The 14714-nt window shown below is 50.0% G+C and overlaps 1 protein-coding gene across 1 annotated transcript in view; it reads right to left on the reverse strand.

Moving 5' to 3' along the window:
• Nucleotides 1-14714, reverse strand: part of EIF2S2 (eukaryotic translation initiation factor 2 subunit beta) — a 482918-nt gene that overhangs the window by 314176 nt on the left and 154028 nt on the right. The window contains exon 4 of the mRNA XM_086932192.1: nucleotides 4975-5110. Within this exon, the coding sequence (XP_086788318.1) occupies nucleotides 4975-5110 (136 nt within the window). The remainder of the gene's footprint in view (nucleotides 1-4974; nucleotides 5111-14714) is intronic.

Raw genomic sequence — 14714 nt, forward strand, 5'->3', positions numbered from 1 at the left:
CCCCTCTCGTGTCTACATTCCCAGAAACGGGTGACAATAGTTGTCGAGCAGACAGCAATCAATGCTTCGCATTGATTGCACGTCTAGGCTCGACCTAAAAAGATAAGAGCTCAATGCTCCAGGGTCCTGCTTACAGGAGCTGGAAAAAAACAAAGTAACTGCCTCTGGCTGTGCATCATGGGATACCGGGGGTCTCTGGAGACTCAAAGGCACGGTATCCATTTGCCAACACAATGGCAGCCTATGAGGGCTTCTCTGTCCATTCCTTTTCATCTCTATCATGAACAAAGGAGTTTTGTGAAGGAGAGTTTTCTATGTGTAAAATTCAGCAACTTGCTAAATTTATAGTTAAACTGGCTATCTTTTTTCACTTCAAGATGAAGTAATGGCCAGTGTAGCCTAGTTGGTTAGGCTGCATTATTGTCTTTATCTCTATACAGGCCTTCCTGAAGAAATGCAGAAGTTGACAACTTAGGAAGATATATCTTATGAAGTGCTCCGGGGTCCACGCACAGGGGCGGGACTATTCTCATGATTTGCAAATGCTACTTACCAGTATGCATCTGTTCTTGGCATGTAGGGCTGCTGACATTCATATCTGTGCATAGATCGCCGCCTAGTGTTGGGTCCGGATGATTGCACATTGTTGTCCTGGAAGAGTCTTCGAAGTATCACGAGTTAGGTGGCTCCTCCCCTGGACTACAGTGCGCATGGGCATCGACTCCATCCCCAGATTGTTTTAGCCATTGTGGCCAAGATGGAGTGAAACTCAGTGAATGATGACCATGCCATGAAATGATATGTGAACACTGCAGCTGCTACAGGCGCCGAGGAGGAGGGCGGGCGATATGAATGTCAGCAGCCCTACATGCCAAGAACAGATGCATACTGGTAAGTAGCATTTGCAGTTCGAGGCATGTGGGCTGCTGAATTCATATCTGTGCATAGAATACATAGCAGTCCCTCCATTAGCGGCGGCAGCCCGTGCCAGCTGCAGCAGTTTGGAAAAGTGTCTTGAGAACAGCCTGCCCTACAGCTGCCTGCTGTTTGGAGTGCACGTCTACACAGTAATGCTTAGTAAATGTATGTGTGGTAGACCATGTGGCTGCTCTACATATGTCCTCTAAGGGAATGTTTCCAAGGAAAGCCATAGAGGCCCCCAACTTTCTGGTGGAGTGGGCTCTCGGTGGAATGGTAAGAATGCGTTTTGCCCTTGCATAGCAGACTTGAATACATTTCACGATCCACCTAGCAATACCAGCCTTGGAAATAGGGTTACCTTTGTGATGTGGCGCAAAGGCAACAAGGGTGTGGAGCATCCGCTCCGCCAGTGACTCTGGATTTTGAAAGAACACCGGCAACTCAATGGTTTGGTTGATGTGGAACTGAGACACAACCTTGGGTAGAAATTTAGGGTTAGTGCGGAGCACTACCCTGTTTGAATGAACTTGGAAGAAAGGCTCTTGGATTGTGAGGGCTTGCAGTTCACTAACCCTCCGAAGCGATGTAATTGCTACAAGGAAAGCCACTTTCCATGTCAAGAACTGAATCTCGCAGGAATGTAGTGGCTCAAAGGGAGGACCCATTAGTCTTGTAAGAACCACATTGAGGTTCCATTCAGGAGCTGGTGGAGTCCGTGGCGGAATGACTCTTTTGAGGCCTTCCAGAAATGCTTTGATGGCAGGCACTTTGAAAAGTGAAAGGTGCTGTCTATTTTGGAGGTATGCGGCCATCGCAGACAGGTGAATGCGAATGGAAGTATATGCCAGATTACACTTGTATAGATGGAACAGGTAACAGATGATGTTTTGAATAGAAGCATCTAGTGGATCAATGTTGTGGTTTGCGCAATAGATGACAAACCGTTTCCATTTTGCCGCATAACATGCTCTAGTAGTGGGCTTCCTTGCCTCCCGAATGATGTCCATGCAATTGGGAGGAAGGTTGAGGTAGCCAAACTCTAGGACTTCAGGAGCCAGATTGCCAGGTTGAGCTGTTGCGGATCTGGGTGCTGAATGTCGCCATGGCTCTGCGTCAGAAGGCTGGGTGTGAGATGAAGCCTTTGATGCGGTACCACTGAGAGTTCCAGAAACGTGGTGTACCATGGTTGGCGGGCCCACGTTGGAGCAACGGGTTAGATTCCGCGATATCTTGGATAGTGTCGTCGCCGACATCCTCCGTGTCGAAGATGTCCGTCGGAGGGGGTGCCGATCGCTGGGCCTGCAGTCTTGCAGCTCGGCGGAGCTTAAGTGTCTTCTTCGACCGGAACTTGGAGCAGGGCATACACTTGGCCTCGTCGTGGTCCGGCGACAAGCACTTATTGCACACTGGGTGCACGTCGATATGTGGGTACTTAGAGGCACACACCGGGCACCTCTTAAATGGACTTCGTTCCATGATGAAGTAGTTTGGAGCGTCGAGTAGGCCCGTCCACGCCGAATGCACGCGGAAGGGCAGTCTCGGCTCGGAGTCGATGAAACAAACGAACCCGAACGATAGACAATACCGACGCGAGTCCTAAAGACCTTTTGGTCTCAAGAGAAGTTAACAACTATCGATTCCGACAGAGGGAACCGAAACACATCCGAACCCAATGACGGAAAAAAACAATCTGGGGATGGAGTTGATGCCCATGCGCACTGTAGTCCAGGGGAGGAGCCACCTAACTCTTGATACTTCGAAGACTCTTCCAGGACAACAATGTGCAATCATCCGGACCCAACACTAGGCGGCGATCCATGCACAGATATGAATTCAGCAGCCCACATGCCTCGAACATTACTATACACGGAAATCCCCTACAAGAGAACTAAGGGCTTGCAGTTCAGTGTATGCCCGCTTCGCTTATATGCACAGGGCCTTCCTCAGTGCCTTGGCAATATGGTGATGTTCCAGAGCACCTGGTGCGATGTCATGCACAAGAGATTACTAGATTTGTAGTTTCAAGAAAGCATAGTTTTGAGACACAAGGGTGGAGTGAGGGTGGGGTGGGGGTTGGGGGGGGGGGGGGAACGGGGCAGCTCAAAGTTTGTAGCGGTTTTAAAATTATAAATTGTAAAGTTCAGGAAATTCATTTAAACCAGTGGACTCCACTAAAGAAAAAGTTAAGATCTATGAACGGATTCGAATTTTATAGCACACCCTTTATTCTCTTTAACAATTCCTCCAGTTTCCTGTTCTGAGGAGACCCAGGAATAACTAGACAGGACCTGAGATTAAAAATAAATTTAAACTGGGACTGCATTTCTGAATTAATTTCTTTGCATTTATTATTACATTTGCATTTTTTTCACAAACTGTTGGTGATGATGACTATATCTCACACATGGGCATTTGGGTAGCTAATACCCAAATTGGGTATTGATTGGTCTGTAAATTTTAAAGTACAACATTAATACGGTACTTTGTATGATTTCAATGTCACTTTGCCTCAATTTCCTTAATTTAAAGTAATGAAGTAAATGAAGTGCGTTCTTTATTCATCATGTAATTGTCATTATTAGGTGCTACTATTTAGGAATATTTCACAAGATGGTCATATTTGTTGTTGTTGCTTTGAGTCAAGTAAACCGGTTATGCACCTTGATGCCATAAATCTGGAAGTTCCTTTGGAAGCACTGGCTGCAGAGCCAGATCAGATACCATACACCTATCCTCCTTGCCTGAGATCAAATTCAAAGATGACCCCAAAATCAACCTGCACCATGGAAAGGAGTGACACTGGAATGAAAGAGTCACTCATTCAGTGTATCATATAAATTTGGTGGGAGGTTGACTCCAATGATGACTTGAGGTGAAATTATCCAAGTTGAGAAAGCTTTCATTGTAGAGGGTGATGAGGCCAGGGAATGATGCACAGTGGAAGTGTTCATTTGCTTGGACTTTTGGACAAACTTGCTCACAGGTAAATTCTTCCTACATGATTGTTATAGGGGAGAGGCTCAAGTCTCGGGAGCACATTTACCTTTTCAATTTGGTCCCCTCCTAGTGTTGTGTAAGATACTCTAGTAGTCGGTCTTGTTCCATATTAAGATTCAAATGTATGTGAAGCAAGAAGGAGCTTCTCAATGGGTCACATTCACACAAATGGAAGTCAACAAGAGGATTTGTTATTATAATCTTGAGTGGTTTCATGGCGGAAGAAAAAAAGTAAGAAAACTGAATTGGATCACGACATTACAATTGTCTTTTTTGTGGATCTGCTTGTATTTCTAGTACCTTCCACTTTGCCTTCTGGAAGACAATTATGGAAACAAGATGAGTCAATTAGGAAATATAAGTTCCATATTAAATATTATGAGTCAAAAAAGTTGTACTAAAATGATTTAAAAAAACCTTTGGAGGTGCTGGGGTGGGAACTCCCCCGTACGGCGAAACTGGGCCTGCTCCATGTGCTAGAAGGGGTGGGTGGTAACGTCTACAAGAGACACTTGCTGCTGCTAGGGCTGGCACTGGCTAAACGGGATGTAGCGCAGGCCTGGAAGGATCCCAGGGCTCCCAAGGTGGTCGGTGGAAGAAAGGACTGGACTTTTGCATGGGACTGGAGAGGCCGGTGTTTGAGGCCAGAGGCTACCCCACAAAACACTATAAAATATGGAAGCGATGGGCAGACTACAGGGGATTGTGCCTGGAGCCTCCGCCGCCGCCCAGAGGCGAGGATGGACAGTTGTAATGGGCATGTTGCGACAAGGTTATTTCCACTGACAATTGTATGCTTACTCTAAACAGTGTCGAAGAGACATCGTGTTGCAGGACGGGGGGAGGGTTGGGTAGTTGGGGGGTGGGGTGGAGGGTTTGTCAATTAAAATGCATCGCACAATATGAAGCATGATTATTGTCACAGCCCCTTCGGGGTTCGGAGCACTGTCTAGGTCTATCTCAGCGATCTTAATAAAAACAGTTTTGAAAAAAAAAAAACCTTTGTAGACTTTGGGGGGGGGGGAAGGCAGAACTGTAAGCTAACAAGGCACATACCTTCTTCATTTTCCATCAGATCATCCTCTTCTGGGAATTTTACATTCTTCTTTTTCTTTTTCTTGCCAAGCATAAAATCAAGGTCATCCTCCGCTTCAACAGGGGGCTCTGGCTCTTCAATCTCAATCTTTAACTCCTGTAATAAATCATCAAGATGTAGCTTACTCTAGTAGGTTTACCAGATGTATTGTAATTGCATTTATATAGTGCTTACTACCCCCGACGAGGCTTCAAAGCCTTTTTCGGCAAGTAGCATGTTAATTAGTGGTGAATTAGTATAGTGAAATTTTTCATTTGAGTGGTGGATATGTTAGTTATTTGGATTGAGAAGAATAGCAGAGGGATAGAAGAGGAAAAAAAGGTTTGCATTTATATAGCACTTGCTTCCACTGATGAGGTGTATAAGTGCTTTTTTAGCGAGTAGCGCGCTACTCCCGAACCCATAAAGGATGAGGGGTGAATTAGTAAAGTGAAAAATGAAATTAATTTGATGTTAGTTTATTTGGATTGAAAAAGAGTGAAGGGATAGAGGGAAGAATTTAGAATTCTTTTTTTTGTTTGTTTTGGAGCTCATAGCAGCAGGAGGAGGCTTGGGATGAGTAAAAGGTAGGTGGAGGAGAAAGTCAGAGGGAAGGGTTTAGAAAGGCTTGCTTTGGGGGATCAGAATAGTAAATAATATGAGATGATGCAAGGAGCGGTAGAGTAGGGAGGCGTCTAGAAAGGAATATTTTTGGGATCATAGTGGTAATGGGTTTGGGATAAATGAGAGTTGAGGTAGAGGATGTATTGATAGAGGTATAGGGTGAGAAATAGGGTAGTGCATTGGCTAAGATGAATTAGAATAAAAGTAATGAATATATAGATCCATAAGTACATAGAAGGTATATAGCTGCATGAAGCAAGGTAGTATATGTAGATTAAACATGCATTAAATAAATAAACTATGGTTTTCAAGTGTTATATTTTAAATTAATGTATTTAGATCTATTTTTGTAGATCAATAGTAAAGCCCTTGTAGATCGATATGACTAAAGATTTACTTATTTATGCAGTCACTTATATACATGTTAAAAACAGAATGTAACTCAGTAATATGTACATTTGTAAAGCAGAACTAATGAATATCTATTTTTTCAAACAATTATTCTACACGTTTATACAAAGCACTGCACATATAGTCATATCTATAGTACAAATAAATGCTTTATATACAGTGATGTGCTGTATATTTCTGTTTACGTATGGTGGTTATGTGGGAAGGAGCCAATTCTTCTGTAGTTTTCTGAAGATAAGGTGGTTATCCGTGGATCTTATGTTGGGGGGTAAAGGGTTCCATAGTTTGGCTGCTTGAACGGAGAAAGATGTGCCACCCATGGTTTGTTTTCTTATATTTTGAGGCAAAGCGCCACTCTAGAGCAGAGGTTTCTTTGCTGAATGTGTTTGGTGATTTTATTCCGGATGAAGACCGATCCTGTTCCATGTATCGCATTGTGGGTGATACAAAGTAGCTTGAACGTGGATCTTCTGGAAACCGGTAACCAATGCAGGGTTTTCAAGGGAGGGGAAATGTGGTTTTGTGGTTTTATATGTAAGAGTAGTCTTGCAGCAGAGATCGGAATCTGTTTTAATCTTTTAATGGGTATTAAAGGCGATCTGTAGTAGAGGCGGGTGAAATAATCGAGTTTGGACAGAATAAGGGAGATGGTAACCTGGACCTTGAATGGAAATCCCCAAATGGGGGGGAAGATTGGTCACAGAGTTTTTATAGTAAAGCTAGATCTTGCTAGTTTGTCAACTTGGGCATTCAATGATAGCTTGGAGTCCATGGTCATTCCGAGATTTCTTACTTCCTTCGATACTTTAGGCGGTGATCCCAGTTAATCAGGTCAGGCGGCGAGCAGGTCATATTTCTAAATCGGCATGCGAGCATGTCTGTTTTTGAGGCATTCAATTTGGGAGAGCTCCAGGTCATCCGTTGATCAACTGCTCGGATACCATCGAAAATTGATGAGTTTCCGATGTGTTTTTTGGGCATTCCAATTCAAGGAGTATTTGCGTGTCATCTGCAGTTATAGCATGTGAGGTGAAATAGATTGATCAGTGCCAGTAATGACTTCATGTAGGTGTTGAAAACCATGGCCGAGATGATAGAGCCTTGAGGGACCGCTGCTTTTGTAAAGTACAGTTTTGATGAGAAAGGTGGGGTATGGATAACCGCTCTGTTGCGAAGACAGGAAGTGATCCAGTCTAGAGCAGTACCCTCTATGCCCCCTTTTAGCAGTGGCAAAGTATAGTTTAGAGCTCTGTATTCTTTGTTCTGTGAAGCCCCATACAAATCAGAGAATGAGTTTGACAATTTTAAGTAGTGGATTAAAGATTAGCAGGGAGTGCATCCCAAACATCTTTTTTAAGCAGGGAGCTATATTCATTTTAATGATTGGGACTCTGCTCCATAACGAAAGGTTTAAAGCAGGCCATTTCTGGAAATTCTCATTGTCTAGCAGCAGGAGGATGTTGTCAGGGACCATGTTCTGCAGGCTTCTGTTAACTAGTATGACTAAACATTTAAGATTCTCAGTTTTTCAGCGTACTATCGGGGGAACTCAGGGAAGCCCTGGTGGTGGAGGCGATAAGTGGCAGAGCCTCACATTTGGTTTGCTTAATTTTATACCTAGAGAAACTCAAGAAGATATCAATCTGATTCATCAGTGCAGTAGCCTATTCTGGTGGGCAAAATGTGAGCAAGAGGTCCTCAGCATAATAGAATGCTTTAAGTTCTCCTGCAGGTGTCAGTATCCCTTTAATCTGCAGGTTATGTCTTATGGCTATGGCCAGAGGTTCCAAGGCTAGAATAAAAAGTAGAGAGGAGCAGGGACCTCCACAAGTAACCAATGCAGAGGGAATTTGGCATATACTTTTAGGTTTAAAGTATTTTAATCAGCACAACATACTAGGACAAACACACAACACCAAAACGCGTCATATTAGGGCGGACAAGGCCCCATCCCCAGTGATGAATTGGCAGGTGTAGTTCTCATGGGCTAGTCCATCACAGTAATACATGGTGTGCGCTGTTGCAGCATGAAATGACATGTTTATTGCAAACCCCCCCAAAACCCCAACATCCCAACTCCCCGTTCCCGACCCCCACGTCCAGTGCACAGCCCCTATCCAAAGTGTACATCAAAGCTACGTCCTACAGGGAGAATGAGTCCCCCAACAAATCACTGGGCAGGCGCTACCGGGCTCGTAAGCCGTAAGAGGCGGAGGTACTTGGGACAGGTAAGCTCCTTAAATTCCGTGAGCAGTAAGGAATGAAATGGTTGCCAAAGCTCATTAACCTCATAGATGCTATTAAACATCCCTCCCCAGTGCTGCGCTGTCCATTGGAACCAGTGCTGAATGGACGTCCAATGGTCGTGCGCAGCACTGGGGAGGTAGTGCTGCCGTCGGCCAACGCACCAACGCAGCACTTAAGGGGTTAAATTGCTCTATATCACTCGCCACTGTGAGAGATAATTTCTCCATGCCAAACACATGCCATAGCCTATGGAGCCAACCTGTGATGAGGGTGTCGTGGCAGTGTGCCAGTGTATCAGGATGTGCTATAGCTATCTGCCTGCCTCTGCGGGATCTGAGGGGGTACATCAGTCCATTCGGGAGCCCCAGCAGTGTGTAAGGGGGAACGCGTGGTAGTTCAATGCTAAAATGAGAGTCAATTTCATCCAGCACTTCCTTCCAATAAGGTTCCAGTAATGGGCAATCCCATAGAATGTGTGTGAGCGTACACCGGTGTCCGCACCCTCGCCAACATGTATCCTCTTTGCTATGATCAAACTCGTGAACCCGCTCTGGTGTGTAGTACCAATAGGTGGAGATCTTGGTCAATGTGTCAGTGAGACCCATGTGGTATGCTGAGTGCCTCGCTGTATAGGATATGTGCTCCCAGTCCTTAGGGCTCAATGTCCTCCCCAACTCCCGTTCCCAGCGCTCTCTCCCGGGGTGATAAAGGTGCGTCGAGGGCGGTTGGAGTAGCTTATAAAGAACCGTGATCAATTTTGAGTCTGACGTCCGCGACAGTAACCAATTTTCGTATGGAAGGAAAAGCCGGTCGGCCGTCTCTCTCACCTGCGGCTGAAGGGCCCAATGGCGAGCTTGCATATAGCAGTGCCTCTCTGTCTCCGGGAGTAAGAACTCCTGGCGAAACTGCGGGAAGGGGACCACCCCCTCAGGGCCATACAAGTGACACAGGGCTCTACACCCCGCTTGTCTCCAGTGTGTGAACGCTCCCCTCTCCATTCCCGGGGTAAAGTCAGGATTGTCCACCAACGGAGTGAGCGGCGACGGGAATGTGGTGAGGCCATACGTAATGCTAGTGGCATCCCACACCCGCAGGGGTACTCTTGTAATAAAGAAGGCGTATAAGTTCTTGGGGCGGTGAGGTCGGCGCAGAAATGGGATTTCTTGCAAGGGTTTCCCCGCCATCGCCTGGTCCTGGAAGAGCCAGTGTTTATCGGACTCCCACCTACTCCATTCCACAAGAACGCAACTGCGCTGCTTGGAAGTACTTACGGAAGTCAGGTATTCCCAAACCTCCTGCCTCAGGGGCCAGTAGCGAGAGGGCTCTGAGCATTCTGGGCTTCTTCCCCTGCCAGACAAAGCGCGAGACATCCGCCTGTAGTTGCGGGATCCACCCGACCGGCGGTTGGAGCGGTAGGGCCCGAAACAAGTAAAGCACCTGAGGCAGGACCGTCATTTTGATGGCAGCTATCCTGCCCAACCAGGAGAAGGTGCCACGGTTCCACCGGCCTAATTCCTCCCTAATCTTGGCACCCAGGGCCAGGTAGTTGGCCGATACCATAGCCGGTAAAGTGGGAGCAATCTGGATCCCCAGATAGGGTACCGCCTCTGACGACCAAAGCATGGGGAACTGGTGTTGCAAATAAGTCCTAGTAGCCTGCTCGAGGGAGATATCTAAAGCCACCGACTTTCCCATGTTCATTTTGAACCCCGCGACTGTGCCAAAGGAGTCCAGCTCCTCTATGCAGGCCGGCAGAGCCGTCCGGGGCTCGTCAATCGATAAGATGACATTGTCAGAATAAAGGCTTATAGCGTGTGTGAAACCTCCCATCCTTACTCCTGTCACTGCCTGATTGTCGCGCACCTGCTGGGCGAACGGCTCCATGTAAAGAGCGAAGAGCAGGCATCCCTGCCTAGTACCTCGTTCGATGTCAAAGGCCCCAGAGGTATACCCATTAACGCGAACTACTGCAGTCGGCCATTTGTAGCAGTTAAAAATCATGGAGCGGAACTTATCCCCTATGCCTGCCTTCACCAGAACTCGTTCCAGATAAGGCCAGTGCACCCGGTCAAATGCCTTCTCCGCGTCCACCGCCAGCATCATTCGTTCTCCCGGGATCCGGGAGCCCTTCTCCAGCAGGTGGACGATCCGTTTCGTATTGTCAACCGTCTGCCTCCCCGGGACAAAACCAGCCTGGTCAGGATCTATGAGACCGGGCAAGTGAGGGGCTAATCAGGCAGCCAGGATCCCTGTGTACAACTTCAAATCAATATTCAGAAGAGATATTGGCCTGTAAGAACCACAATGCCTTGGGTCCATCCCAGGCTTAGGGATGACTGTGATAGAAGCCCGCAGAAGATCAGGCGGAATGGCTCCCGGTTCAGCAAACGAGTTGAAGAGGCGAGTAAGGACAGGGGCCAGTGTCGTGCAAAACGTTGTAATAGAGCGCGGTGTAGCCATCCGGGCCCGACACTTTGCCATGTTTAAGCCTGGCAATGGCAGAAATCACCTCCTCTATCCTGATGTCTCGATTTAAGTGTTCCGCCTGCAGGGGATCCAGGGAAGGCAGGGTGACCGAATCCAAGTAGGCTGCCATGGCCGTTTCATTCGGTGGCTCACAAGAGTAAAGATCCGCGTAAAACCTACGGAAGACGGCTGCAATGTGAGCGTCCTCAGTCTCCACCGCCCCTGCAGGGTCAGAGATCTCCTTCAGCAGTTGGCTCTGGCGCATTACCCGGAGCCTGTTAGCCAGCAATTTGCCACAACGGTCCCCCCTGTGTAAAAGGTATGGCGCAGCCGGAGTGCAGCATACTCCGCCCTGTACAGGTCCAGGGCCGCCAGGAGCTTTCTCGCTTCCTTGAGCTGCCGCCAAAACCTGGGAGCTCCTGTCCTGCGATGTATCTCTTCAAGCTCGCGGACCCTATCTGAGTTCATCCCTCTTGACCTGTCGCTCCTTATTGTCGGCAGAGGAGATCGCCAGAAATTCCCCTCGGAGGATTGCTTTCAGGGCCGCCCACTGCGTGGCCCGGCTGGCCTCGGAGTTGTCATTGTGGGTCAGATATTCCCGGATCGCGTCCTCAATACGGACCACCACCTCCTTCCTGTGCAGCAACGTGTCGCGGAGGCGCCATGTCCTGGGAGGGAGAACCGCAGGAGGCAAACACAACGTGGCCTCGACCGGGGCATGATCCGATCGAGATAGCACCCCTATTTCCGACCCAGAGGCCAGCACCTGTACCGGAGACGTGACCAAAAGGTGGTCCAGCCTCGCATAAGTCTTATGTGCGTGGGAATAATACGAATAGTCCCTGTCCGTGGGGTGCAGGCGTCGCCAGAGATCAAGGAGGTCCACCTCTGCTAACTGAGCCCTACAGTCGCCGGAGAATTCCCCGACCTGGGGGGAGCGCTGCGCCGACCTGTCCATTGTTGAATCAAAGACCATGTTAAATTCTCACCCGAGAATAATATGTCTATCCTGCGAGGCAGTAATGTCCTTGACCGCGGACTGCAGGAAACGATCCTGCCGTTCATTAGGGCTATACAGGGACCCGATCGTAAAAGTAAGACCCCCAATCTTGAACCGGTATGCCAACAATCTGCCTTTCTGTTCGGTAAATTTGTGGAGGATTTCCCCCTTGAAGTGTCTGGCCACCAGTATCGCCACCCCGGCCGTCTTAGTGGTACAAGAGGAGAAGAACTGTGACGGGAATTTATGAGAGCGCAGCCTATGTGTGTCCTGTGGAAGTAGATGAGTCTCCTGGAGTAGACATATGTCTGCCCGGGTATTCTCCAGGAGAGAAAGCACTGCCCGCCGCTTGACAGGATTGTTCTAACCCCGGACATTCAGGGTCACCACCTTACAAGTGTCAGGGGGCATACGAAAGGATGTAATGGAAGGCATGAGGACCCCACTCTAGTAGGGCGGAATGTGCAGGGGCCCCGTACCTTAGCAGAGCAAAGAATAAAGTGTAGGTGTGTGTGCAGCTTCCCCGTCCGGGTAAATTAAGATGCATGCATATTGCCAGGATGCCTAGTAACCGCACCGTGCACTGGCCGACCCTCCCCCCACCTCCCCAACTCCCAGGTCCCACTCCTATCCCAATTCCCCCCCCCCCCCCCCCAACTCCCCGTCCCACCAGCCCTTCCACCCTCCACCCCAACTCCCCAACTCCCCAACTCCCCAACTCCCCAACTGTCCCCAGCCCCGACCCGCAACCGGAGCTGCCCCAACCTCCCCGTTCCCACCCCCTTGGTTCCCCAAATGACCCCAAGAATCCATTGTCCCAGTCCGGTCCTCAGCGGACAAGCCTGCGGAAAGTCACAAAAGTGGACGTCCGGCCACTACGCACCCACCCGCCTCCCCCCCTCAAACCTGCATTACAGTTGGAGCGATGTCGATCTCCCCCCGGAGTTCTCTCAAGCTGTCAATGCAACTTCACTGGCCGCTGTGTCTCTGGCCACTCCTCGCACTGCACTGTTCATGTCTGCTCGGATAGTAGGCGAGTCCGGTCGTGCCGAGGAAGTAGAAGACCGTCGACCAGGGATCGACTGCCAGCCGTCTCTAGTGATGAGTCGACGGTGCGGGGTGTGTGCTCCGTCGTCCGTCGCAGTGATTCCCAGCACCCCGCAAGTATCCTGAAGGGAACGTAGCTGATGCAAAGTCCCGTTCCAACGGAAAATGAGGCGGAAGGGGTGGCCCCATGAGTACTGAGTGCCATGCTCCCGTAGTAAGTCAGTTGCTATTTTGAAGGCCTTGTGTTTCTGCAATGTGGTCGCCGACAGATCCTGGTAAAGAGCCACCCGATAACCCCTAAATTCCTGGGATGGCCACTTCCGTGCCTCGCGGAGGATCCTTTCCTTCAGAGGATAGTCTGGTAGGAAGGCTAGGATATCGGGAGGAGGCGCTGACGACCGACGTTGTAGGCCCACTCTATGTGCCCTGTCTATCCAGATGGGGAAGTCTGCCGATTCTTCCAATATCTCTCTGAACAATTCCCTCAGGTATCCAGCCATGTCCTCCCCCTCCTCCCTGGAAGGAACTCCCCAGACCCGGATATTGTTTCTCCGGGACCGGTTCTCAAGGTCCTCGGTATGTGCCTGAAGTCGAAGATGCTGGTCCCGCATCCGTATCACCTCTTGTTGCAACTGTGTGATCTCCTCGCCCCTGGCGTGGCCAGCCTCCTCCACTGTGTTTACCCTCTCACCGAGGCCATCAACCTCCCTCCGCATCTCTCGAACTTCTCCAGCCACCTCCTGCTTTAGTGTCTGAAAATCCTCCCGCAGAGAGCTGAAAAGGGACTCTTGGAAGGATCTGGGGACCGATGGCTCCTCTCCGCTCGCCCCTTGGGAGCCGCTCGATTGGCTCGGAGAGTGTTGCCCCAGATCTTGCCTCGCATTGCTCCTGCTCAACATGTCTACGAAAGTACGCTCTCCCCTTTTGTTCCGTTTGTTGTTGGCCATTCTGCACGTGGGGGCGCACTCTTGGGTGGTCTGTGGCGCCGCTGGACAGCCGCTGTCACTCGCCTCACGTCTAAGGCACCAACAGACCGGTCAGCACCACTCTCCGGGACACTCGGCCACGTGTTCAGCGGTCTGCTCCCCACCAATTTCAGGCCGTGTACGTCTCTTGGGCCCTCAAGTCTAGGGGACACCGGTCCAAGGTGGTCACAAGAAGGGATCTCCTTCCGCCTCCCCTGCTGGTGTAAGAGCCGTAGGGTCCTCAGGCACGCGGAGCACATGGTGCACAAAAACTGTCAGCCTCAGCGCGGACCGGCCCCCGGTCCCGGAGCACTACCTACGCAACGATGCTCTCCCCTCGAACTGGCGCGGACCCCAGGAGGCCCCTCGGGGTCCCAAGCCGAGCGCGATCAGCGCGCTTCTACCTCTGATGGTGATCGCGAAAGGGGGGGGGCAATCCATGCAACGCCACGCCGTCAGGTCACTGTGCTACTTCACTCCAGGTCGCCTGGCTGGCCTTCCGATGCTGCACCACTCCCAGGCCTCGCCAGAATCCCAGCGGTGAAAAAGTTTAACAGATCTTCCTCACCTCGTCCGCGGAGGCCCGCCCTGCTAGGAGTCACCAGCAGATCAACCCCGGAACCTGAAGCGAAGGCCGCAGCCGCGGCGTTGCGTTGCGTGGCTTCACTCGGCCAGCGGTGTCAGAGTCTCCGACTGCCCCCTCCAGGCTTCCCTGCCGCTGCCGGAATCATCTGATGCTCTAGGGGCACAGTTCGGCTCCTTCTGCACTCCCCCAGCCAAGGCAACAGGCCGGTGGGCACCCCGGGACAGCACCAAGGCCCGATGCACAGGCCGCAGCCGCGGCCTCACGTGGTGTCTCTCGCCGGGTCCCGCTGCTCAGCCTCACCGCTCCCAGGCGCCTGCCATCCACTTTTGTTGGCAGGGCCGGACTGGGAACCAGAACCGGCCCTGGCAAAGTGCT

Source organism: Lissotriton vulgaris, chromosome 7 (assembly GCF_964263255.1).
Source record: "Lissotriton vulgaris chromosome 7, aLisVul1.2, whole genome shotgun sequence".
Classification (NCBI taxonomy): domain Eukaryota; kingdom Metazoa; phylum Chordata; class Amphibia; order Caudata; family Salamandridae; genus Lissotriton; species Lissotriton vulgaris.